The 26499-nt window shown below is 43.1% G+C and overlaps 1 protein-coding gene across 3 annotated transcripts in view; it reads left to right on the top strand.

Moving 5' to 3' along the window:
• Nucleotides 1–26499, top strand: part of IL5RA (interleukin 5 receptor subunit alpha) — a 48827-nt gene that overhangs the window by 4994 nt on the left and 17334 nt on the right. Inside the window, exons 1-5 of one of the 3 annotated variants that reach the window (XM_069736169.1) lie at nt 5077–5264; nt 17140–17200; nt 23357–23505; nt 24089–24239; nt 24869–25001. In XM_069736169.1, coding sequence (XP_069592270.1) covers nt 17143–17200; nt 23357–23505; nt 24089–24239; nt 24869–25001 — 491 coding nt within the window. In that variant the 5' untranslated portion in view covers nt 5077–5264; nt 17140–17142. Of the gene's footprint in view, nt 1–5076; nt 5265–10812; nt 10931–17139; nt 17201–23356; nt 23506–24088; nt 24240–24868; nt 25002–26499 lie in introns of those variants that run through there. The other 2 variants (XM_069736170.1, XM_069736171.1) reach the window with 2 other exon arrangements.

The following is a 26499-nucleotide window of genomic DNA, read 5'->3' as shown; positions in this document are numbered from 1 at the left end:
CCATACCGCTTATTACAGTAATGAATATGCGGCTCCACCCCTATGGGAGGTGGAGCCGCATATTCATTACTGTAATCGGCGGCCCCACGTGACCGCTCATACAGGAGAAGGTGCGGCGAGGACAGGACGCTGTGGCGAGGACAGGACGCTGCGAGGGATCTTTATTTTAAACATGAGGACAAAAAGAAAAAAAGGATTTTTCATATCTTCTTTCCAGCGAACGCTGCTGGAGAGAAGATATGAATGGCCGCTTCAGCACCACGTGGGGGGGACAGCGCTTACAGTAATCCGTGCGCTCCCACGAACACTGACATGTCTCTGTGTTTTGCACACGGACACACGGTCCGTGAAAACACGCTGACATGTGCAGTGACACATTGATTTCAATGTGTCTAGGTGAGTCAGTGTCTCCGGTACGTGAGGAAACTGTCACCTCACGTACCGGAGCCACTGACGTGTGAAACCGGCCTTATTGAGGGTGTCTTGATAATTGCCAATAATTTCCATCTGTTGTCTATTCCATTTGCACATCAGCATGTGAAATTGATTGTCAATCAGTGTTGCTTCCTAAGTGGACAGTTTGATTTCACAGAAGGTTGGTTTACTTGGCGTTATATTCTGTTGTTTAAATGTTCCCTTTATTATTTTGAACAGTGTATATGTGTGTATATATATATACACATTAGCTATTACTCTTTCGGTGTGTCTGGCAATTTTTCTTGTTCTTATTTTAAATTTTGGATATCTTTTATTGATTTTTAGTAAAAAAAAAAAAGTGTTTCTGTGTATTTCCTCGATATCGGGGAATGGCTGGCATCTCGATGTACACATGTATAGCATGATACAAGCACGGTAGAATGATTCTACTCATCACCATTATCAGGAACTTTCTTTTAGGGATGTGCTGGAGTCTACAATTTTTAGTCACAGATGGCAAATATATCATGGAATGGATGAGGACTTACTAGAATTGTATCCAGTCTAGACAATCCTGTAAAGCCACGTTCTATATTTAGTATTTTACATCAGTATTTGTAAGCCAAATTCAGGCGTGAAACAATCAAGAGGAAAAGTATAATAGAAACACGTCATCACTTCTGCAATTTTGACCCACTCCTGGTTTTGAATGACAAATACTGATGCAAAATACTGACCGTGTGAACGTAGAATGGTCCGTGCTCACAATCAGGAATAGTAGCCTTTTTGACTCAGCGTATTTTTACTGCATCCAGAACGCCGCGTTCTACATTACGCACTTGTCTTTTAGAACTATGTGGATTTACCGCATCTAATGACAGTCTATTCAGGGACAGCACGTAGAGGAGACAAGCGTCTCTGCCTCAGAAATTAACACGCTGCGGCTCAGAAACCCGCACCACAGGCCGGTTTATGCAACGTTAAATAGAAACACAGTGGGCAAATTTCTATAAATCCCGTCCACTGTGCTTCTAAATGTAGAACGGAGCGAAAACATGCTGCGTCCAAAACTCTGCTATTCCTGATCGTGGGCACCTTAAGACACATCTTGCCCGCACTAAAACATTGTAACAATTTTGTTTGTGACAAACCCTTAACTAGGAGAAGTTTGAGGTCAGGAGGTGTTTTTTTTTTTTTTTTTTTTTTTTTTAGCCTTTGGATCTAAAACTGACAGTAAGCCGAGAATTTGCAAATTATGAGTAATTGAAACACAAAGTGTATTAGAAAGTTGTTGAAGTTTTTGTTATAGAGTAAGTATATACCAGGGTCCTTGGTACTGGAGTCTGATGGTAATGATGTCACATTATTGCCACCCGTTGTGCTGTGATTGCTATTTTCTGGATCTCTTGGTTTTAGGGGACATGATCCTTAGGCTACGTTCACATTAGCGTTGTGCGGGGCAGCGTCGGGCACAGCCGCGGCGACGCATGCGTCATGCGCCCCTATGTTTAACATGGGGGGCGCATGGACATGCGTTGTCTTGCGTTTTGTGACGCATGCGTCATTTTGGCGCAACTGTCATGATGCAGTTTTTTCTGCGCCAAAAATCATGCAAAAATGAACGCATGCGTCACAAAAAGCTGCGTTGTGCATGCATTTTTGCATGCGTTGTGCGTTGCGTCGGCCGACGCTGCCCCGCACAACGCTAATGTGAACGTAGCCTTAGCTGTGATCTTCATTGGGGTTTCTGGTGTCTTGTCCCTTATCCTTCTTTTCCTTTGCCATAGTTCTTTCATTACTGTATGATACAGCTGGGTGCGAATATCAGTTTCTGTGGTTGCTGGGGGCTGAGATATTTGCATCCTGTGGCTATGAAGTGGCTCTATCTTGCACATTGCTGGTTTAGGGGCTGCCGCTGTCACCTGTACCTCTGCCTTCCGGGACAGCCCCAGCCTCTGAAAACTAATTTATTTCTCACCAACAATAGTAAAAAAAATGTCTGGAAATTGTGACAAACGCCACCGTTTCTTCCCTCGTAAGAGTCACTCTGCTCAGAAGTTGAACAGACTGCCAGTCTCCACTGAAATGCAGGTACGTTTGTTTCTTTGCTCTGTCTGTACATCAGCCTGCCATGTATGAATTCAGATGCACATACCCTTAGAGGTGTACCAACACTTGGGTGTTAGCCAATCAGTCTTTTAAAGGGCCAGTCACTTTAGAGCAAGGGTGCACAAACTTTTTGTGGTTCAATGGCCACATTGTTGAACTAAACCAAGCCGAAGCCGCACTAAAAATTAAAGGTGTATTACCTTCTGTGACATTCATGGCGTATTGAAAGTATCTACCATAAATGTCTGAAAGGTACAAATTTTACTTACAGGACTCTTACCGCCACCAATCGGCAATCTAAGGGACGAATCACTGCCGTACATCTCGGATGGCTAACACAATGCAGTGCACTGACTGGCCGGTGGTCTCCCGACCCACGTGTGACAGCTTCTAGAGTTTCTATGCCACTGTCATGCCCGGGTCGGCAGAGATGGCGGCCAGTCTGAGCGTTGCGTTGCAATTCCCGTCCGAGTTATATGGCCGTCTGAATCTTCCCTTAGGCTGTGTGTCCACGATGAATTTTTGTTGAGCTTTTGACACTGCATTTTTTTGCATCTTACAGAAATGTGGATGGGATTTATAGAGATCTCATGCACGCTTTACTGTTTTTTATTCTGCGTAAACTGGCCCGTGACACGCATTTCAAATCCGTGACATGTCAATTTCTCTTCCGAGCACACTGAGTTTTCTGAATTTTCCCATATACTTGAATAAGGCTACGTTCACATTTGCGTCGCTCCCGGCTGCGTTGGGCGCAGCCGCGGCGACGCATGCGCCATGCACCCCTATATTTAACATGGGGGCGCATGGACATGCGTTGCATTTGCGTTTTGCGACACATGCGTCGCTGTAGCGCATGCGTCAGGGCGCAGGGAACGCTGCATGATGCAGTTTTTCCTGCACCCAAAACCATGCAAAAAGCGACGCATGCGTCGCAAAACGCAGCGTTTGTGCATGCGTTCATATTTGCGTTGTGCGTTGCGTCGCCGACGCAGCGCCGCACAACGCAAATGTGAACGTAGCCTTAGTGCGGAAAATCCACAGGTAAAAAAAAAAACACATACGGTAATCGGCACAGGGCTGTATCAATGAAACTTACTCAAAGCCAAATAATAGAAAGTATCAAAAACCAAGCAGCTTTTTACCAATAAGAGACAAAGACCACAACATCAAAAACACAATAAAAAAAACGCATTCGAAAAAGCAAGTATCCTAATTTATTTAATAGGTGCAGAGATGTAGAAAATCTGCAACATCAAATATTCATTGTGGGAATGTAGCCTCGTGGTGTGTTCACACAGGTTTTTTGCTGAGGATTTAGAAATAGATTCTGCTATTAATTCCACATCTAAAATTGTGTCAAACACTCTGGATAAGTTTCCAACTGAATTGAAAAAGCTTTAGTGAGCTTTTAGTGTTGTTTTTCCCCCGTTATTTTTAACATTTCATGGTAAAACTAATATAAAGGTTATTTGAAGAGTATTTGCAGCATTTTTTGTGTGAATTTGTAGTAAAATTATCTTCTAAATCCTCATAAAAACCTATTTGAGTAACCCTTAAAGAGGAAAAGGTGATCATCCACAAAACTCAGCAATAGATGGTGGTTGTCTGCTTACTGTCTAACAATTCAGAACTCCCATGAACTACAGTGGAGACACAGACGGAGGTCTCCTGTCTAAGGCTAAGTTCACATTAGCGTTCGGGGGCTTTGCGGAGGGCTGCGTACTTACTCCATTAAGCTCTACCTACTTCCGCATACTTCTGCATGCGTCCTGCGTACCTATCTTTAACATTGGGTACGCAGGACATGCGGATGTATCCGGATGCGTCGTTTTGACGCGCCCGCCGTCTGCACAAAACGCAACTTGTTTAGTCCCGTGCGGTTGGCGGCACGTCAATACAATGCATCTGCATACATCTGCATGTCCTGCTTACTCAATGTTAAGCTACTTTCACACTAGCGTCGGGCTCGGCCCGTCGCAGTGCGTCGGGCCGAGGTTACCAACGCTAGCGTTGTTTGCGCCGCACAACGGGTGCAGCGGATGCAGATTTTCATCGCATCCGCTGCCCCATTGTGAGGTGCGGGGAGGTGGGGGAGGAGTTCCGGCCGCGCATGTGCGGTCGGAAAAAGTGGTCCGTCGGCAGCAAAAAACGTTACATGTAGCGTTTTTTGCTCCCGACGGTCCGCCAAAGCACGACGCATCCGTCGCACGACGGATGCAACGTGTGGCAATCCGTCGCAGTGCGTCATCAATACAAGTCTATGGGGAAAAAACGCATCCTGCAAGCACTTTTGCAGGATGCGTTTTTTCTGCAAAACGACGCATTGTGACGGATTGCAGTTAACGCTAGTGTGAAATTAGCCTTAAAGATAGGTACGCAGGACGCATGCAGCCCCGTTTTACAGTTTGCAGCCCTCCACTGCATCTGATGACTTGGAGCAATAGTTTGTATTAAACTGCGGAGCTTATGGAGAGAGATCGTGTGTAATGTTACTGTCCCTTTAAGAGGCTATGCTCTATGTATTTCCTACATCCTCCAGAAATGATTACAGTCAGGAGGTTTCTTCTCCAGCAGCCGCTCATATGTCATGAAACCCAGATTATAGATGAGAGGGAAGTGCTCACCCTGGCAAAGTGAGGGATATAGTGCCAGGGGATCCATCCATACAGCTGCCAGCTGGGCTGATCTGGGCTCTGGATACGGCTCGCCCAGGACTATGCGTAAAGTAGAACCAGGTAAGGTGATGTGTGAACTAGCAATGTAAATACTTTTAGGCCCAAAAATGAAAAAAAAAATTCTAGGAGTGATACATATTTGCAGGATTTCAGAGCGCGGAGGCTCCTTACAAAGAACTCCCACCAGATACCCCGCATTGTTCGCCACGCCTCGGTTCTGTACTCTTTATGGGAAGATTCTAAACCTGCTAAAAAATCCAAATGCTGACGCGTTTCTCACCTTACTCATGATGTTTTCCAATTACTGGACTTCCCTTGCTTATTTGTAATAATATATAACCAATAGCTATAAACATTGAGCAGAAACGACATGTTCTAAGCTCAGGTGCTGCTGCTGCGGGGCCCTATGCTGTGTGTAGCTATGGGGCCCCCAAGTGAGCAGCAATAGGAATGAAGTGGCTGATGTAACATGAAGCCTACAATAGGAACAGACATAGCAAAGGCCAAGGGGGCAGAAACACCCAGGAGCTTCAATCCTCTGTATAGAGAAGAGCAAAGGCCGCTGATACAATGTAGCAAAGATAATAATCTCCAAAAGAATCGCCGCCCTGTGAAGGAGCAGACTCCCCAAAAACCCAGAAAGACCAAAACTGATGTGTTAACGGCATGAAAACGGAAGTAAACAATGACAGCAAGCCGAGATCCTGATATCTATGTATAAATAACACAGGAATGATATTGAAATATTAATTTATATAATTTTCAATGACAAGGATAATAATAATCTTTACTCACTGTAATTGAAGTATGTCTTTAAGGAATGCAGGGAAATAAGCCCCAAAGGAGCATTAATGGCACCTATTCCCTGTCACACTAAATGGAAGTAATAAAATACATTCTAGAAGTGAAATTGTATTATTCTCCAGAGAAGCCCTGTGAAAATTCATTTTAATCTTTGCAATACAATAAGTGTGAGGAGGAACTAAAACTTCAATGAATTTCCACAGGATGTAACTTATGATCAGAGCAGCATAAATAATGTACATACATATTGACTGCAGCAGCAGAATAGTGAGTGCAGCTCTGGGGTATAATACAGGATGTAACTCAAGATCAGTAATGTAATGTATGTACACAGTGACTGCACTAGCAGAATAGTGAGTGCAGCTCTGGGGTATAATACAGGATGTAACTCAGGATCAGTAATGTAATGTATGTACATAGTGACTGAACCAGCAGAATAGTGAGTGCAGCTCTGGAGTATAATACAGGATGTAACTCAGGATCAGTAATGTAATGTATGTACACAGTGACTGCACCAGCAGAATAGTGAGTGCAGCTCTGGAGTATAATACAGGATGTAACTCAGGATCAGTAATGTAATGTATGTACACAGTGACTGCACCAGCAGAATAGTGAGTGCAGCTCTGGAGTATAATACAGGATGTAACTCAGGATCAGTAATGTAATGTATGTACACTGTTGTGAATTCTGTGGCTGAATTCACTCCTGTGGTCACAAGTGGTATTGCAGCTCTGGGCTTCCTCCCTCAGGTGTTTTGGTGAGCTCGTTGGCTGCCTTGCTATTTAACTCCACCTGAGTCTGTCTTCCTTGCTCCTTGTCAATGTTCCAGTGTTGGATCTGAGCTACTGCATCTTTCCTGTGGCCTGCTGCTCTGCTAGATAAGTGCTACTTTGTTTTTGTTTCCGTTTTTTCTGTCCAGCTGTGCTATTCTCTTTTCCTGGAAGCTCTGAGACGCAAAGGGTGCACCGCCGTGCCGTTAGTTCGGCACGGTGGGTCTTTTGGCCCCCCTTTGCGTGGTCTTGCTTTAGGGTTTTTTGTAGACTGCATAGTTCTCTTTGCTATCCTCGCTCTGTCTAGAATATCGGGCCTCACTTTGCTGAATCTATTTCATTCCTACGTTTTGTCTTTTCATCTTGCTAACAGTCATTATATGTGGGGGGGCTGCCTATTCCTTTGGGGTATTTCTCTGAGGCAAGTCAGGCTTGTATTTCTATCTTCAGGCTAGTCAGTTCCTCAGGCAGTGCCGAGTTGCATAGGTAGTGTTAGGCGCAATCCACTGCTGCTTTTAGTTGTGTGAGGATAGGTTCAGGTATTGCGGTCTACAGAGATTCCACGTCTCAGAGCTTGTTCTATTGTTTTTGGGTTATTGCCATATCACTGTATGTGCGCTGATTACTGCACACTGTGTTGCCTGATAGCACAGCATAACAGTACACAGTGACTGCACCAGCAGAATAGTGAGTGCAGCTCTGGGGTATAATACAGGATGTAACTCAGGATCAGTAATGTAATGTATGTACACAGTGACTGCACCAGCAGAATAGTGAGTGCAGCTCTGGGGTATAATACAGGATCTAACTCAGGATCAGTAATGTAATGTATGTACACAGTGACTGCACCAGCAGAATAGTGAGTGCAGCTCTGGAGTATAATACAGGATGTAACTCAGGATCAGTAATGTAATGTATGTACACAGTGACTGCACCAGCAGAATAGTGAGTGCAGCTCTGGGGTATAATACAGGATGTAACTCAAGATCAGTAATGTAATGTATGTACACAGTGACTGCACTAGCAGAATAGTGAGTGTAGCTCTGGGGTATAATACAGGATCTAACTCAGGATCAGTAATGTAATGTATGTACACAGTGACTGCACCAGCAGAATAGTGAGTGTAGCTCTGGGGTATAATACAGGATCTAACTCAAGATCAGTAATGTAATGTATGTACACAGTGACTGCACTAGCAGAATAGTGAGTGTAGCTCTGGGGTATAATACAGGATCTAACTCAGGATCAGTAATGTAATGTATGTACACAGTGACTGCACCAGCAGAATAGGGAGTGCAGCTCTGGAGTATAATACAGGATGTAACTCAGGATCAGTAATGTGATGTATGTACACAGTGACTGCACCAGCAGAATAGTGAGTGCAGCTCTGGGGTATAATACAGGATCTAACTCAGGATAAGTAATGTAATGTATGTACACAGTGACTCCACCAGCAGAATAGTGAGTGCAGCTCTGGGGTATAATACAGGATGTAACTCAGGATCAGTAATGTAATGTATGTACACAGTGACTGCACCAGCAGAATAGTGAGTGCAGCTCTGGAGTATAATACAGGATGTAACTCAGGATAAGTAATGTATGTACACAGTGACTGCACCAGCAGAATAGTGAGTGCAGCTCTGGGGTATAATACAGGATGCAACTCAGGATCAGTAATGTAATGTATGTACACAGTGACTGCACCAGCAGAATAGTGAGTGCAGCTCTGGGGTATAATACAGGATGTAACTCAGGATCAGTAATGTAATGTATGTACACAGTGACTGCACCAGCAGAATAGTGAGTGCAGCTCTGGAGTATAATACAGGATGTAACTCAGGATCAGTAATGTAATGTATGTACACAGTGACTGCACCAGCAGAATAGTGAGTGCAGCTCTGGGGTATAATACAGGATGTAACTCAGGATCAGTAATGTAATGTATGTACACAGTGACTGCACCAGCAGAATAGTGAGTGCAGCTCTGGAGTGTAATACAGGATGTAACTCAGGATCAGTAATGTATGTACACAGTGACTGCACCGCAGAATAGTGAGTGCAGCTCTGGAGTATAATACAGGATGTAACTCAGGATCAGTAATGTAATGTATGTACACAGTGACTGCACCAGCAGAATAGTGAGTGCAGCTCTGGAGTGTAATACAGGATGTAACTCAGGATCAGTAATATAAAGTATGTACACAGTGACTGCACCAGCAGAATAGTGAGTGCAGCTCTGGGGTATAATACAGGATGTAACTCAGGATCAGTAATGTAATGTGTGTACACAGTGACTGCACCAGCAGAATAGTGAGTGCAGCTCTGGAGTATAATACAGGATGTAACTCAGGATCAGTAATGTATGTACACAGTGACTGCACCGCAGAATAGTGAGTGCAGCTCTGGAGTATAATACAGGATGTAACTCAGGATCAGTAATGTAATGTATGTACACAGTGACTGCACCAGCAGAATAGTGAGTGCAGCTCTGGGGTATAATACAGGATGTAACTCAGGATCAGTAATATAATGTATGTACACAGTGACTGCACCAGCAGAATAGTGAGTGCAGCTCTGGGGTATAATACAGGATGTAACTCAGGATCAGTAATATAATGTATGTACACAGTGACTGCACCAGCAGAATAATGAGTGCAGCTCTGGGGTATAATACAGGATGTAACTCAGGATCAGTAATGTAATGTATGTACACAGTGACTGCACCAGCAGAATAATGAGTGCAGCTCTGGGGTATAATACAGGATGTAACTCAGGATCAGTAATATAATGTATGTACACAGTGACTGCACCAGCAGAATAGTGAGTGCAGCTCTGGGGTATAATACAGGATGTAACTCAGGATCAGTAATGTAATGTATGTACACAGTGACTGCACCAGCAGAATAGTGAGTGCAGCTCTGGGGTATAATACAGGATGTAACTCAGGATCAGTAATGTAATGTGTGTACACAGTGACTGCACCAGCAGAATAGTGAGTGCAGCTCTGGAGTATAATACAGGATGTAACTCAGGATCAGTAATGTAATGTGTGTACACAGTGACTGCACCAGCAGAATAGTGAGTGCAGCTCTGGGGTATAATACAGGATGTAACTCAGGATCAGTAATGTAATGTATGTACACAGTGACTGCACCAGCAGAATAGTGAGTGCAGCTCTGGGGTATAATACAGGATGTAACTCAGGATCAGTAATGTAATGTGTGTACACAGTGACTGCAGCTCTGGAGTGAGTGAATAGTGAGCTCTGCTTACAATAGTTACAATGTATTGGAGTGACATTGCTATTTGGCTGGAGAGAATCTTAAAGAGGTTGTCCACTACTTTAGCATTGATGACCTATCCTTGGGATTAGGACAGCATTGTCTGATCGGTCGGTGTCCCACTCCTAGCACCCCCACCAATCAGCTGTTCTCAGTGGCAGCGGCAACCACCGTCTGGAAATGTTCCATTGCAGAGCTACTCCATTCTCTGATAGTGGCTGCGGCCTTGTACTGCACATCCACTTCTTAGTCTGCCGTCACACTAGCAGTATTTGGTCAGTATTTTACATCAGTATTTGTAGCCAAAACCAGGAGTGGAACAATTAGAGGAAAAGTATAATAGAAATATATGCACCACTGCTGTATTTATCACCCACTCCTGGTTTTGGCTGAGAAATACTGATGTAAAATACTGACTAAATACTGATCGTGTGACGCCGGCCTTATTCTAATCAATCAACGCCAAGGCTGAGAGCAGCTGATCGTCTGGGGTGCTGGGTCTCAGGTCCCGTCCAATCAGACATTGATGACCTGTCCTAAGGATAGGTCATCAATGATAAAGTAGTGGACAACCTCTTTAACATAGTAATACACTTGAGTGACATCTTAAATAACTGGAAAAGTTTTTTTCAAAGTTTCATTAGTTGGAAACTCTCTCAGGAGTGTGTGGATATTGGGATATCGGCCAGATCTTTGTCGTATTTTCATGTGGGTGGAGATCTCGGAGCTACTTTGGATTTCGTGGCTCCTCTTGGACAAATGAAAAAACAATGAAAGCGAAACTAGTTCTGATAAGGATTCTCACTCATGGAGGAGACAATGAGAGCCGCCACATGAGCTCATAGCCCCCAGAAGGTGGCGGCTGGGTAAGGTAAGAACGAAGAAGAGGAGAAGGGGCTGGGAATGTCATTCATGTCACTGTGTGTTCCTTATACTTTCATCACATCGTTAGCTGCATTTACAATTTTGGTCACTCTGACAGTAGGATGTATGGGAGTATAATGCAGGCAGATTGTGGCGGTGTCATGCTGGTATTATATAGTGCTGCTCTCTGGCATTGTATGGTTGTATAATTGGGCTCAGACATAGACAGTAATGGGGTGGTGGCCTCTTTGTTAGATCCGAAATTGCATATAAAGCATGTGGATATATATTGTCATGTTCCCATATACCTATGAAAGATGGAATGGCAACAATATTGCTTGTCGCAGCATCAGGGTAAAAAAACAGGGCAGAAAACCATTTTCACTATTTGTCAGCAGAGTACAATTCTTGGACCAAAAGAACAGAAAATAATACTGAACAGAGCAACGTATGGTAGAAATTGAGACCTCGTCACTGTGTGAAGATGTCACTCATGTGTTTTATTATGTAGCAAAAGAGCATAAAAAGAAATAACATAGTATTTAATTTCTGAAAACTCTGACATTCACCACAAAATAAAGAGAGTAAGTTCTAATAATGGCAGATGTTTTACTTGATGAAGAAATGAGTTATGGACAACACAATAATTTTGGAATCCTCAGAGGAGGATGAGGAACATCTGCAGAAAATGAAGGACTGTAAAATATCCCAAGGAAAACCATGTAGTGCTGAATGGATTAGCGAATGTCCACCTGGATACGTGCATGTGTGTAAATCCTCGCCCTGTTTCAGACAGATTGCTACATGAGTTATTTGTAGGATTTGTGGGAATCTGCTGGGTAATCGGCGAGAGGTCGCAGCAGTGCTATATCCCAGACAGTATTTTTTTATATATTTTTCCACATTTCCATCTATTAGACTGATATTATGAAGAAATATGGCTCTAAATCAAAATCCCCCCATGTGCTGAGTTGTCCATGAGCTCAGGACATTGTTATATGGTCAGTGCATCACGTAGACGATGCAGCCCTGACTGTGAGAGATAAACCAGACATGCATTTCACACCCACACAGATGTCCTTAGTCATGTTGACTGTAATACAGATGTATCTACTTGGCGCTGTATTGTACGGTTAAATGTGCACTATATGACAATAGTATGGACATTGTATGATAGTGCTTTATAGCTGCATTATTGGTTCAGTTATTCAGGTTGTGGAAAACCTGCAAATATGAAAGTTCAAAAAAATAACCCCAATAATAAAGATTATTTTTTTCCTAATACAGGAGCTTCTCACAAAATTAGAATATCATCAAAAAGTTAATTTATTTCAGTTGTTCAACACAAAAAGTGAATCTCATGTATTCTATAGAGTCATTACACACAGAGTGATCTATTTCACGTGTTTATTTCTGTTAATGTTGATGATTATGGCTTACAGCCAATGAAAATCCAAAAGTCATTATCTCAGGAAATTAGAATAGTTTATAACGCCAGCTTGAAAAATGATTTTAAAATCCAAAATGTCGTCCTACTGAAATGTATGTTCAGTAAATGCTCTCAGTACTTGGTCGGGGCTCCTTTTGCATCAGTTACTGCATCAATGCGGCGTGGCATGGAGGCGATCAGCCTGTGACACTGCTGAGGGGTTATGGAAGCCCAGGATGCTTTGATAGCAGCCTTCAGCTTGTCTGCATTGTTGGGTCTGGTGTCTCATCTTCCTCTTGACAATACTCCATAGATTCTCTATTGGGTTAAGGTCAGGGGAGTTTGCTGCCAATCAAGCCCAGTGATACTGTTGTTTTTACACCAGGTGTTGGTACTTTTGGCAATGTGGACAGGGGCCAAGTCCTGCTGGAGAATGACATTTCCATCTCCAAAAAGCTTGTCTGCAGAGCAAAGCCATCTGTTGTTGTTGCCATCTGGGCCTGTGAGCGGCGCTATCGCTGACCACTCGGCATCACGTGACCCCGGCTGAGACCACCGCTGGTATCCGCTGATGTCACGTCAAGTTCCAGAATCCTTGCATCACCCAGGTGTGACCCAGTCACTCGCCCCTCCTGATTGAATGGGCCATGGGGGGGCGTTTCACCGTGCGTCATTTACACCGGGATATGGAAATTAACAAGTTTTCATAGAAAAAATAATAGCACCAAACCTTATAAAACAAAAAAATAGCAGTATTCACTTCCACTTTCTCCTGCCGACCCAGAGTGGAATCCCTAGAAGTCCTCCTGGCCTTTTTTTTTTGTACAAGTATCTGGCATGTGACCGCTGCAGTCGATCAGTGCCTTCACAAGCCGTGCTACTGTCATTATGACCCTAGTCAGAGTGGCGATGACTGTAAAGTACGATGTTCGACCTTAGCGGTCATGTGTTTGCTGCCCTGGGATGCGGTGTATCAGCAGGTCTTGGCCACATTCACACGACTGTGAGGAGGACTTGTCATGCACAGAGGATGCGGACGTGTTCTGCTGCCGGTCCCCTGTACTCCTATGGGGGTCGTTGGCGCCATTCAGGCCATGGGACTCTGGTCCTTGGAGACGAATGGTGAATGCTGCAAAATGTGGACAATCAGTCATGTGAATTGTGCTAGTGACAACCATGAGTCTGGTGCCCCGCGGAGCAGCACAGACTGGTCACAAAACAAACCCAAACTACGGTCATCTGAATTCAGCCTGAAGAGCCAGAAGCTAAAAGATGCAAATTTATGGGGCAACTCCGAGAAGGCGATGGAAATACCTCCCTGGAGTTTCCCAAGGATAATGGTAGATGGAAGATCTGCAAACTGAAGTGTGGTAGTTATATGTGCACTATATGACTGTATTATTGGAGCACTGTATGGTATAGTTATATGTGCACTATATGACAGTATTATTGGAGCACTGTATGGTATAGTTATATGTGCACTATATGACAGTATTATTGGAGCACTGTATGGTATAGTTATATGTGCACTATATGATAGTATTATTGGAGCACTGTATGGTATAGTTATATGTGCACTATATGATAGTATTATTGGAGCACTGTATGGTATAGTTATATGTGCACTATATGACAGTATTATTGGGGCACTGTATGGTATAGTTATATGTGCACTATATGACTATTATTGGAGCACTGTATGGTATAGTTATATGTGTACTATATGACAGTATTATTGGAACACAGTATGGTATAGTTATATGTGCACTATATGACAGTATTATTGGAGCACTGTATGGTATAGTTATATGTGTACTATATGACAGTATTATTGGAGCACTGTATGGCATAGTTATATGTGCACTATATGACAGTATTATTGGAGCACTGTATGGTATAGTTATATGTGCACTATATGACAGTATTATTGGAGCACTGTATGGTATAGTTATATGTGCACTATATGACAGTATTATTGGAGCACTGTATGGTATAGTTATATGTGCACTATATGACAGTATTATTGGGGCACTGTATGGTATAGTTATATGTGCACTATATGACTATTATTGGAGCACTGTATGGTATAGTTATATGTGCACTATATGACAGTATTATTGGAGCACTGTATGGTATAGTTATATGTGCACTATATGACAGTATTATTGGAACACTGTATGGTATAGTTATATGTGCACTATATGACTATTATTGGAGCACTGTATGGTATAGTTATATGTGCACTATATGACTGTATTATTGGGGCACTGTATGGTATAGTTATATGTGCACTATATGACAGTATTGTTGGAGCACTGTATGGTATAGTTATATGTGCACTATATGACAGTATTATTGGAGCACTGTATGGTATAGTTATATGTGCACTATATGACAGTATTATTGGAGCACTGTATGGTATATTTATATGTGCACTATATGACAGTATTATTGGAGCACTGTATGGTATAGTTATATGTGCACTATATGACAGTATTATTGGAGCACTGTATGGTATAGTTATATGTACACTATTTGACAGTATTATTGGAACACTGTATGGTATAGTTATATGTGCACTATATGACAGTATTATTGGAGCACTGTATGGTATAGTTATATGTGTACTATATGACAGTATAATTGGAACACTGTATAATATAGTTATATGTGCACTATATGACTATTATTGGAGCACTGTATGGTATAGTTATATGTGCACTATGACTATTATTGGAGCACTGTATGGTATAGTTATATGTGCACTATATGATAGTATTATTGGAACACTGTATGGTATAGTTATATGTGCACTATATGACTATTATTGGAGCACTGTATGGTATAGTTATATGTGCACTATATGATAGTATTATTGGAGCACTGTATGGTATAGTTATATGTGCACTATATGACAGTATTATTGGAGCACTGTATGGTATAGTTATATGTGTACTATATGACAGTATTATTGGAGCACTGTATGGTATAGTTATATGTGCACTATATGACAGTATTATTGGAACACTGTATGGTATAGTGATATCATATGTGCACTATATGTATTATTGTACCACCATATGGCATTACTATTGTGCACTGATCATGTGGGCACTGTATTATACAGCATAATAGGGTGGCGTTAACAAAAGAAACATCACAGGGACCAGTGACACCATCCGAGGACTCTTACAATCTTATGGTGGAGTGCGGAGGGGGCATAATGACGTTTAATAGTTACTAGTGATGAGCGAGTGCACTCGGTGCTCGGGTTTTCCAGAGCATGCTCGGGTGGTCTCCGAGTATTTGTTAGTGCTCGTAGATTTAGTTTTCCTTGCCACAGCTGGATGATTTGTGGCTACTAGACAGCTTGATTACATGTGGGGATTCCCTAGCAACCAGGCAACCCCCACATGTACTCAGGCTGGCTAGTAGCTGTAAATCATTCAGCTGCCGGGATGAAAACTAAATCTCCGAGCACTAAAAAATACTCGGAGGTCACCCGAGCAATGCTCTGGAAAACTCGAGCAACGAGTGCACTCGCTCATCACTAGTAACTATCGGTTGTATATTAAGGACAGGTGTCATAATAAACTAAAATAATAGTGAACCACAGAAGGAATCGCAGTCCAGGAGTTGTGATTTGCTGATTTGGCTCAAATATTGAAAAAAAGAAAGGCAACAATATTGAATTAAAAAAAAATATCTCACATTCCAGATGTATGAACCAGTTTCCTGTATGTCGGACTGGAACAGCAGTGCTGGTTATGGGAAACGTCCAGCGACAGCGCTCAGAATAAGTGTCCCCGCAGCATCTGGGAAAGGCTCAGAAAGTATTCAGATTGTGAAAATCCTGGAAATCTAAAACTAGAAATCCAGTCCTGGGTAATCGGCGAGATCAATCCTGAACCGATGGAAACTGGCTACATTGCTTATGTTATAGATTGGGCCGTGTTACACAGGTCACAGGAGTTTCAAGTAGATGGTCCAGTCCTCAGACTGTGCGAAAAAATCTTCTTGTTCTATTTCATTTGTTATCATACGGGATAGTAACAGCTAAAAAAAAAAAATCAATGCTTTTCAAACGCCTTCAAGTTTCCTTAGGCCTTGTTCACACTGAGTTTCTGCCGTGAGTTTCTGCCGTGAGTTTCTGCCGTGCGTCTGGACCCTAGAAACATGGTCTGCTACATTCTTAACAAACTGAGAGACTCAAATGAAGTGCATCAGAATTCCATTCTTGTCACTGTATTCTATAGTCACATCTTCGGTTTGTCTGAATGATGTCTTTTTTTGGGGGGGATTTATATGGAATCCTCAGATGCAGTGTGAACAGGGTCTTAGAGATGATGACTCTTCTACAGACATATGTTTCTCCCCGCATTGTATGGTTAAACATGCACTGTCTGATGCTATTTTGGGGCACTGAATGATGTACCGTAGTTATTTCTGTGCTACATAGTTATTTGGGCACAGTTTAGTTATATCTGCATTGTATGATTATTTGGGCACTAAATAATGGCTGTATTATTGGGCAGTGTATGGTATGGCTGTATGTGCACTATATGGCTATGATAGTAACGAAGCGTCAGCCACTGAGAAATCTAAAGTGACCAGAACAATGTATCTATGTGTACATGAATATGTATCTATTTCTGTATCATTGTTTAGAGATAGTTTCACTTCCCTAAATCTAGAAGACGCAATATGATCAGGGCGTTTTCAAAGTACATAAAATCCTCTTTACTTGATGATTTCATGATGACATTTCTGTGTTTTCTCCTCTGCAGGTCATGTCGGGAGCCGCGACCCTCCTGTTAGTGCTGTCATGTTGTCAGGGGTTTGCATTTGGTGAGTTCTCTATGCAGCTCTACAAAGGGGAAGGGGGTGATAGATTATTGCTCATATCGTATATATGTACGCAAAATATTATGCATATCTGATCAATCATTGAGGTAGAACAAGATTCAATAGAAATTTTCTTATTTTGCCCCCGTTGGAGGGTCTGTAATATTTTAATTATTTTTGATGAAGAGATAGATGTCTCTACGTGAAGACAAAACAAAAAGGGCAAAAACAAAAAAAAAGCAAAAAACAAACAAAAGAAAAATAAAATGCTAATGGAAAAGGGAAAAAGACAAGATATATATATATATATATATATATATATATATATATATATATATATATATTAAACAATCTCTTAACAAGGTAAATAATAAGTAGTAATTATTACAAAAGTGAGAGTACAGTGTTATAATATTATCCTAAAATTACCATTGAAATTATAATGGATTAGGTTTATAACAGAATCATAAATGAAGGATGGAAAAGTATTACAATAGTATAATAAAGCAATAATCACACAGTATTATAGTAGCATAATAATTAAATAAAAGTATTAGAATAGTACAATGAACTACTGATAGTACAATATTATTATATAATCATAATGTAATGATAGAAAAATGTTAATAATGGTACAATAGGGCAATGATAGAACAGTATTAAAATAGTATAACGATGCAATAATTGTATAATAGTATAGTAAGTAATGACAAAACGGTAATATAATAAAGTAATAACCCAGTATTCCTTGTAATAAAATATAAATGTATTATAAAAGTACAATAAAGTATAAGAATTCAGTTAAATAGCTGGGAAATAACCAATATACAATGTACTTTATATAATAATTTTTTTTGTTTTACGTGCCAAAATTGAAAGGTATTATTTATTAAAGGGCCACTGTCACCCCCTCCAGCCGTTATAAACTAAAAGAGCCACCTTGTGCAGCAGTAATGCGCCTGTGCAAGCCTGGCTGGGACGTCAGACGGCCAGAGCTTACTGCGTCTGCGCAGCACAGCAGTACACTGCGCAGGCGCCGGTTTTGAAACGTACACAGCGCTGAGGGGGCGGCGCCGAAAGCGCAGGAAGAGTTGAGTGACGGCAGAGGAGCGGTTAGAGCTGGGGAGTGAGGACCCGCCTCCCTGGCTAGAGACAGGAATTGTGGCTAAGTATAAAAACACTTTATTTGGGGTATACTTGAACCTAAAACTAAAAGAGCCACCTTGTTAGAATGCAGCATTACTGCTGCACAAGGTGGCTCTTTTAGTTTATAACGGCTGGAGGGGGGTGACAGTGGCCCTTTAAGTATAATGTAGTGATTTTAATGGATATCTTGTGGCAGGACAGCTCCAGATGTTTATTGTTAGATTGAAGAGAATCATCTATTTTGAGGAGGTTAATGGAGATTGCAGAAGGTGAGATAGAGACTATGGATTGTACAAGATCTCGTCTGTATCTAAACTTAGGGACGGAAAAATTACAAAGGGAGACTGGAAATACTGCACAGGAGTACTGTTGTATAGCATCTCAGTGGCTTCATTTTAAATAAAAAATAGTGGCATGCAGAACTGAAATAATGACAATTCAGTCACTGTCCAAATAATTCTGGGCGTAACTGTGTATTTAGCTGGTGCAGTCACTGTGTACATACATTACATTACTGATCCGGAGTTACCTCCTGTATTATACTCCGGAGCTGCACTCACTATTCTGCTGGTGCAGTCACTGTGTACATACATTACATTACTGATCCGGAGTTACCTCCTGTATTATACTCCGGAGCTGCACTCACTATTCTGCTGGTGCAGTCACTGTGCACATACATTACATTACTGATCCGGAGTTACCTCCTGTATTATACCCCAGAGCTGCACTCACTATTCTGCTGCTGCAGACACTGTGTACATACATTACATTACTGATCCTGAGTTACATCCTGTATTATACTCCAGAGCTGCACTCACTATTCTGCTGGTGCAGTCACTGTGTACATACATTACATTACTGATCCTGAGTTACATCCTGTATTATACTCCAGAGCTGCACTCACTATTCTGCTGGTGCAGTCACTGTGTACATACATTACATTACTGATCCGGAGTTACCTCCTGTATTATACTCCAGAGCTGCACTCACTATTCTGCTGGTGCAGTCACTGTGCACATACATTACATTACTGATCCGGAGTTACCTCCTGTATTATACCCCAGAGCTGCACTCACTATTCTGCTGCTGCAGACACTGTGTACATACATTACATTACTGATCCTGAGTTACATCCTGTATTATACTCCAGAGCTGCACTCACTATTCTGCTGGTGCAGTCACTGTGTACATACATTACATTACTGATCCTGAGTTACATCCTGTATTATACCCCAGAGCTGCACTCACTATTCTGCTGGTGCAGTCACTGTGTACATACATTACATTACTGATCCTGAGTTACATCCTGTATTATACTCCAGAGCTGCACTCACTATTCTGCTGGTGCAGTCACTGTGTACATACATTACATTACTGATCCTGAGTTACCTCCTGTATTATACTCCAGAGCTGCACTCACTATTCTGCTGGTGCAGTCACTGTGTACATACATTACATTACTGATCCGGAGTTACCTCCTGTATTATACTCCAGAGCTGCACTCACTATTCTGCTGGTGCAGTCACTGTGTACATACATTACATTACTGATCCGGAGTTACCTCCTGTATTATACTCCAGAGCTGCACTCACTATTCTGCTGGTGCAGTCACTGTGTACATACATTACATTACTGATCCGGAGTTACCTCCTGTATTATACTCCAGAGCTGGTATATAGGTGATATAGGTGGTGTGGGCGCAGTTATGCATTGCGTGTGGTCGGTGCTTATTGGTTCCTATCTGTACGCACTGCGCCTGTGCCTAGACTCCTTCTCCTGGACTGACTGGGAGGCGGGGCTTGGTGATGACGTGATGATGTTTACCAGCGTTTCCGTGGTGACCGGCCTGACTCGGGAGTGTGTGGAGGCGCGGCACTGGCTTCTGTCATTTCCGGGCGCGGCCTCTGTCGGGTCATGTGACGAGGCGCAGTTCTGGTATGACGTAACTGTGCCTGCGCCCCACTGCCTTCAAGCATGGTTAGCGATCATGGCGCCGGGTGATACCGATGTGGGTATGTGACTACAAGAGATCGCATGATTGGGTAAATCTTAGATGTTTTATGTTAGATTAGACGGGATTGGCTATGCTAAGCCTGGAACGTCTGCTAGTCCCACACAGGAAGTTCTAGTCAGATGATTAATTGTTTACTATGGCAACGAATACAGGCGGTGAGATCGAGGAAAGCTAAAATATAAACGAGCACTTGGTTTTAGTGTTTTAAGCAATCTTTTTTCACTGGTATAGAAATGAGGATGAATGTTACTATGTTTATATATACACTACAATACCTGATGTCTATTTTGTTTATGTTTATACAATGTTGTGAGATGGGCGGTACTTGTTAGCGATTGGCTCCCTGTGTGGTGTCCACGCTATTTAAGACCGCCTGTCAGCCATGTTTGTATGCTTGAAAAAGACCAGCATATGGTCGAAACGTCGCTTGTGCTTAATGGCCGAATAAAGGATTTATTTTACTCTATACACCCGGTGGAGCGCTGTTCCTTTGTTCAGACTGTGACGTGTTACCCAGGTGGGTTCCCTGGATATGGAGCGAGCGCCCGAGTAAGGGAGTGCTGTCTGTCATCTACACTTGATTTACGTTGCACCAGCAGAATAGTGAGTGCAGCTCTGGGGTATAATACAGGATGTAACTCAGGATCAGTAATGTAATGTATGTACACAGTGACTGCACCAGCAGAATAGTGAGTGCAGCTCTGGGGTATAATACAGAATGTAACTCAGGATCAGTAATGTAATGTATGTACACAGTGACTCTGCCAGCAGCATAGTGAATGCAGCTCTGGAGTATAATACATGATGTAACTCAGGATCAGTAATGTATGTACACAGTGCCTGCACCAGCAGAATAGTGAGTGCAGCTCTGGGGTATAATACAGAATGTAACTCAGGATCAGTAATGTAATGTATGTACACAGTGACTCTGCCAGCAGCATAGTGAATGCAGCTCTGGAGTATAATACATGATGTAGCTCAGGATCAGTAATGTAATGTATGTACAGTGACTGCACCAGCAGAATAGTGAGTGCAGCCCTGGGGTATAATACAGAATGTAACTCAGGATCAGTAATGTAATGTATGTACACAGTGACTCCGCCAGCAGCATAGTGAATGCAGCTCTGGAGTATAATACATGATGTAGCTCAGGATCAGTAATGTAATGTATGTACACAGTGACTCCGCCAGCAGCATAGTGAATGCAGCTCTGGGGTATAATACAGAATGTAACTCAGGATCAGTAATGTAATCTCCTGTATTATACCTGGGGAAATCTGGAAGGAGAGAGAATATTTTCCAGCTCAAAAGTTCGGGTTCACATTGTTTTCAACTTTGGAATAAAGTTTGGGTCTTGTACCAGAACCCAAATTTACACAGGCGCTCTCATCTCTAGCTGTGACGTTTTCATGGTTTATTAACTTGACACTGATAGTACTGACACCCTTATCAGAGATTAGACCCCTCACTTTCCAGTTTCCACAGGCAATAATAGCGAAAACATAACCGAGCCCCTCACTGTAGTCCTATAACAATGCCCACATGAGAATACCAGCCAGTGTACCCACATCACAGTGACAAGTGCTATATCCAAGACACAATGTCTTTATAACAGTGCCAGCCGCAGTACTCCCATAACAGTGCCAGCCGCAGTACTCCCATAACAGTGCCAGCCGCAGCACTCCCATAAGTGTCAGCCGCAGTACTCCCATAAGTGTCAGCCGCTGTACTCCCATAATAGTGCCAGCCGCAGTACTCCCATAAGTGTCAGCCGCTGTACTCCCATAATAGTGCCAGCCGCAGTACTCCAATAACAGTGCCAGCCGCAGTACGCCCATAAAAGTGCCAGCCGCAGTACTCTCATCACAGTGCCAGCCACAGTACTCTCATCACAGTGCCAGCCGCAGTACTCCCATAACAGTGCCAGCCGCTGTACTCCCATAACAGTGCCAGCCGCAGTACTCCAATAACAGTGCCAGCCGCTGTACTCCAATAACAGTGCCAGCCGCTGTACTCCCATAACAGTGCCAGCCGCAGTACTCCCATAAGTGTCAGCCGCAGTACTCCCATAAGTGTCAGCCGCTGTACTCCCATAATAGTGCCAGCCACAGTACTCCAATAACAGTGCCAGCCGCAGTACTCCCATCACAGTGCCAGCCGCAGTACTCTCATCACAGTGCCAGCCGCAGTACTCCCATAACAGTGCCAGCCACTGTACTCCCATAACAGTGCCAGCCACAATACTCCCGTAACAGTGCCAGCGTCAATACTCCCGTAACAGTGCCAGCCGCAGTACTCTCATCACAGTGCCAGCCGCAGTACTCTCATCACAGTGCCAGCCACTGTACTCCCATAACAGTGCCAGCCACTGTACTCCCATAACAGTGCCAGCCACAATACTCCCGTAACAGTGCCAGCGTTAATACTCCCGTAACAGTGCCAGCCAATGTACTCCCATAACAGTGCCAGCCACAATACTCCCGTAACAGTGCCAGCGTCAATACTCCCGTAACAGTGCCAGCCGCAGTACTCCCATAAGTGTCAGCCGCTGTACTCCCATAACAGTGCCAGCCGCAGTACTCCCATAAGTGTCAGCCGCTGTACTCCCATAACAGTGCCAGCCGCAGTACTCCCATAACAGTGCCAGCCGCAGTACTCCCCTAACAGTGCCACTAATGGGACAACATCACAGTAACAGGCACTAAATCACTGCTACACTGTCATCCATAAGACCCACATAACAGTACCACTCTCAGCTTTTCTTTAATCCATGCCAGACATAGCACCAGCTTTACAGTGCCCTCTACATGCCTCTTCACTTTTTCACAAGAGGTAGAAGAGTAGCTGTGATAGAAGTAAGGAGGGTCAGCCAGGAGGTCTCCCCTTTATAATGAATGGGTGTTTTATGTGCTCCTTCAGTCTCGGACTATAAGGAGAATCTATAAGAGAGACGTATACGTCTTCTGTTTGCAATAATCCACTGTATGAATCATTGTCAGGTGATGTCGAGCCGCCACAAGATCTGAACATCGCCGTCCCCAAACTCGGGAGAGTTATTCTGAGCTGGAAACACAGCGTCACCCCTCCGAACACAACCGTAAAATACGTGGTAAAGATCCACACCCCGGAAAAGACCATCAATATCAAGGTGAGATTTATACCAGTTATACATATATGATTATATACAGGAAATGCCCAGGTTATACCAGCTGTACATATATAATTATATACAGGAGATGCCCAGGTTATACCGGCTGTACATATATAATTATATACAGGAAATGCCCAGGTTATACCAGCTGTACATATATAATTATATACAGGAGATGCCCAGGTTATACCAGCTGTACATATATAATTATATACAGGAGATACCCAGGTTATACCGGCTGTACATATATAATTATATACAGGAGATGCCCAGGTTATACCGGCTGTACATATATAATTATATACAGGAAATGCCCAGGTTATACCAGCTGTACATATATAATTATATACAGGAGATGCCCAGGTTATACCAGCTGTACATATATAATTATATACAGGAGATACCCAGGTTATACCGGCTGTACATATATAATTATATACAGGAGATGCCCAGGTTATACCAGCTGTACATATATAATTATATACAGGAGATACCCGGGTTATAGCAGGTGATATATAAACAGTCGATTGCATTTTACACGATCATGTCTTCTACTTTATCATTTCCTCTTATTTTGTAGACAAGTAATAATTTCTCAGCTCAGAATCTGGAGCTGCACCAAGGTCTCACTGCTCAGGTCGCTGCAGAGATTTATGATCTCAAGAATTTACGTACCCCAATAAGCGGGGGGCTCAGTAAGTGGGCGACTAAGGATCTGCCCGCGTCTCCAGGTGAGTGCTGATTGTCTTCTCACCTAATATGTGTCTAAGGTTGTAATGGAGCTCTCTCCCAGAAGGAAAGAAAACTCATTATTGCTGCTTATTTGGGGGGAAAACTACCGCACAAGTCAGTATCTGGCCCTGTAATGAGCATGACGCATAATCTAGGAGATTAAGGCTATGTGCCCACGTTGCGGATTCGTGTGCGGGTTTTTGAAAAATCCGCAGGTAAAATGCACTGCATTTTACCTGCGGATTTACTGTGGATTTACCGCGGATTTCCTGCGTTTTTTGTGCGGATTTCACCTGCGGGTTTACACCTGCGGATTCCTATTATGGAGCAGGTGCAAACGCTGCGGAATCCGCACAAAGAATTGATATCCTGCGGAAAATACCACGCAGCCTTTCTGCAAATTTTTTTCTGTAGCATGTGCACTGCGGATGTGGTTTTCCTTAGATTTACATGGTATTGTACAATGCATGGAAAACTGCTGTGAATCCGCAGCGTCAAATCCACAACGTGTGCACAGACCCTATACAGAGCGGAGCAGAGAGCCCCCGCAGCACAGAGTGTTTGTAGCACAACATTGCTGACCTTGTGATTCTTCCTCTCATGTATTTTATGGTCATTTATTTTTCAGGAGTTGATGGAACATCGGCCACGGATTTATCCTGTCAGATCGACATTGAGGCGTCAGGAAATTGTTCCCTCAGCTGTAACTGGGTCCCTGGGCCCAAGGCTCCGGCAGACACCGAGTATAACCTGTATTGCGGGTACAAAGCAATCCCATCATTGTAGTGGGGATAATGAGGATTGTGGTCACTGGACACAAATCGAAAGCATTAAAGATAAGCAATTCTCCCCGTATATTCGGGAACCCAGCATCGCCCTGATATAGTCTTCTACCAGAGCTCACTAGTATCGGGGTCCGGGTAACGTGGCATGACGACCACCCTACGTTCAGCTCCACAGCGGTAACACATGGCTCTGTCTGCAGAACTCCCCAGACTCCAGAATGACAAGTCCGACAGCCGCATAGCGAGGTAGAGGGTCTGACGGGGGCAGAACATATAGATTACACCCACCAAACAGTGCCAGACAAAAAGACCCAGGACAGTGCCAGAACCTGTGCCCCAAGACCGTGGCTGCCAATATAACAGTGCCCACATAATAATGCACGAAGCAGTGACCCCATAACACCGCCAACGACAGTGCCCCTCTAACAGTGTCCCATTCCAGTGCTACAAATATGGCCCCCACAACAGTGCATAACACAGCGCCTCATTATAGCGCCAGCCAATGTACAAGCATAACAGAGCCAGAAACAGTGCCCACCTCTCTGACAGCCAAGGTGCCCCCCATAGCAGTGTTAGAAGCAGTGAAAAGATATCCGGCCCTACGTGACTGGACTCAAATCTTCAAATCTATTACAAGAACATAAATATAGACAGAAAAACCAACGCGTTTCCAGCAGAATGTCGTAATCATGGTTGTCCCTAGTGCACCTTAACAGTGACCTTCACAACTTCTCCGTGGCCAGCAGCGCCACTTACTTTCCTGCACATACACTCTGCACATACGCTCTGCACATACTTTCCTGCACATACTTTCCTGCACATACTTTCCTGCACATACTTTCCTGCACATACTTTCCTGCACATACGCTCTGCACATACCTCCTGCACATACCTTCCTGCACATACTTTCCTGCACGAACGCTCTGCACATACTTTCCTGCACATACTTTCCTGCACATACTTTCCTGCACATACGCTCTGCACATACGCTCTGCACATACCTCCTGCACATACTTTCCTGCACATACTTTCATTCACATACGCTCTGCACATACCTTCCTGCACATACTTTCCTGCACATACTTTCCTGCACATACACTCTGCACATACTTTCCTGCACATACTTTCCTGCACAAACTTTCCTGCACATACTTTCCTGCACATACCTTCCTGCACATACTTTCCTGCACATACTTTCCTGCACATACTTTCCTGCACATACCTTCCTGCACATACCTTCCTGCACATACCTTCCTGCACATACCTTCCTGCACATACCTTCCTGCACATACCTTCCTGCACATACTTTCCTGCACATACTTTCCTGCACATACTTTCCTGCACATACTTTCCTGCACATACTTTCCTGCACATACTTTCCTGCACATACTTTCCTGCACATACTTTCCTGCACATACTTTCCTGCACATACTTTCCTGCACATACTTTCCTGCACATACTTTCCTGCACATAC

The sequence above is a fragment of the Ranitomeya imitator genome, chromosome 8 (assembly GCF_032444005.1).
Source record: "Ranitomeya imitator isolate aRanImi1 chromosome 8, aRanImi1.pri, whole genome shotgun sequence".
Lineage (NCBI taxonomy): Eukaryota > Metazoa > Chordata > Amphibia > Anura > Dendrobatidae > Ranitomeya > Ranitomeya imitator.
Note: the sequence above shows the minus strand (reverse complement) of the source record. Positions and strands in the feature narration are given on the sequence as shown.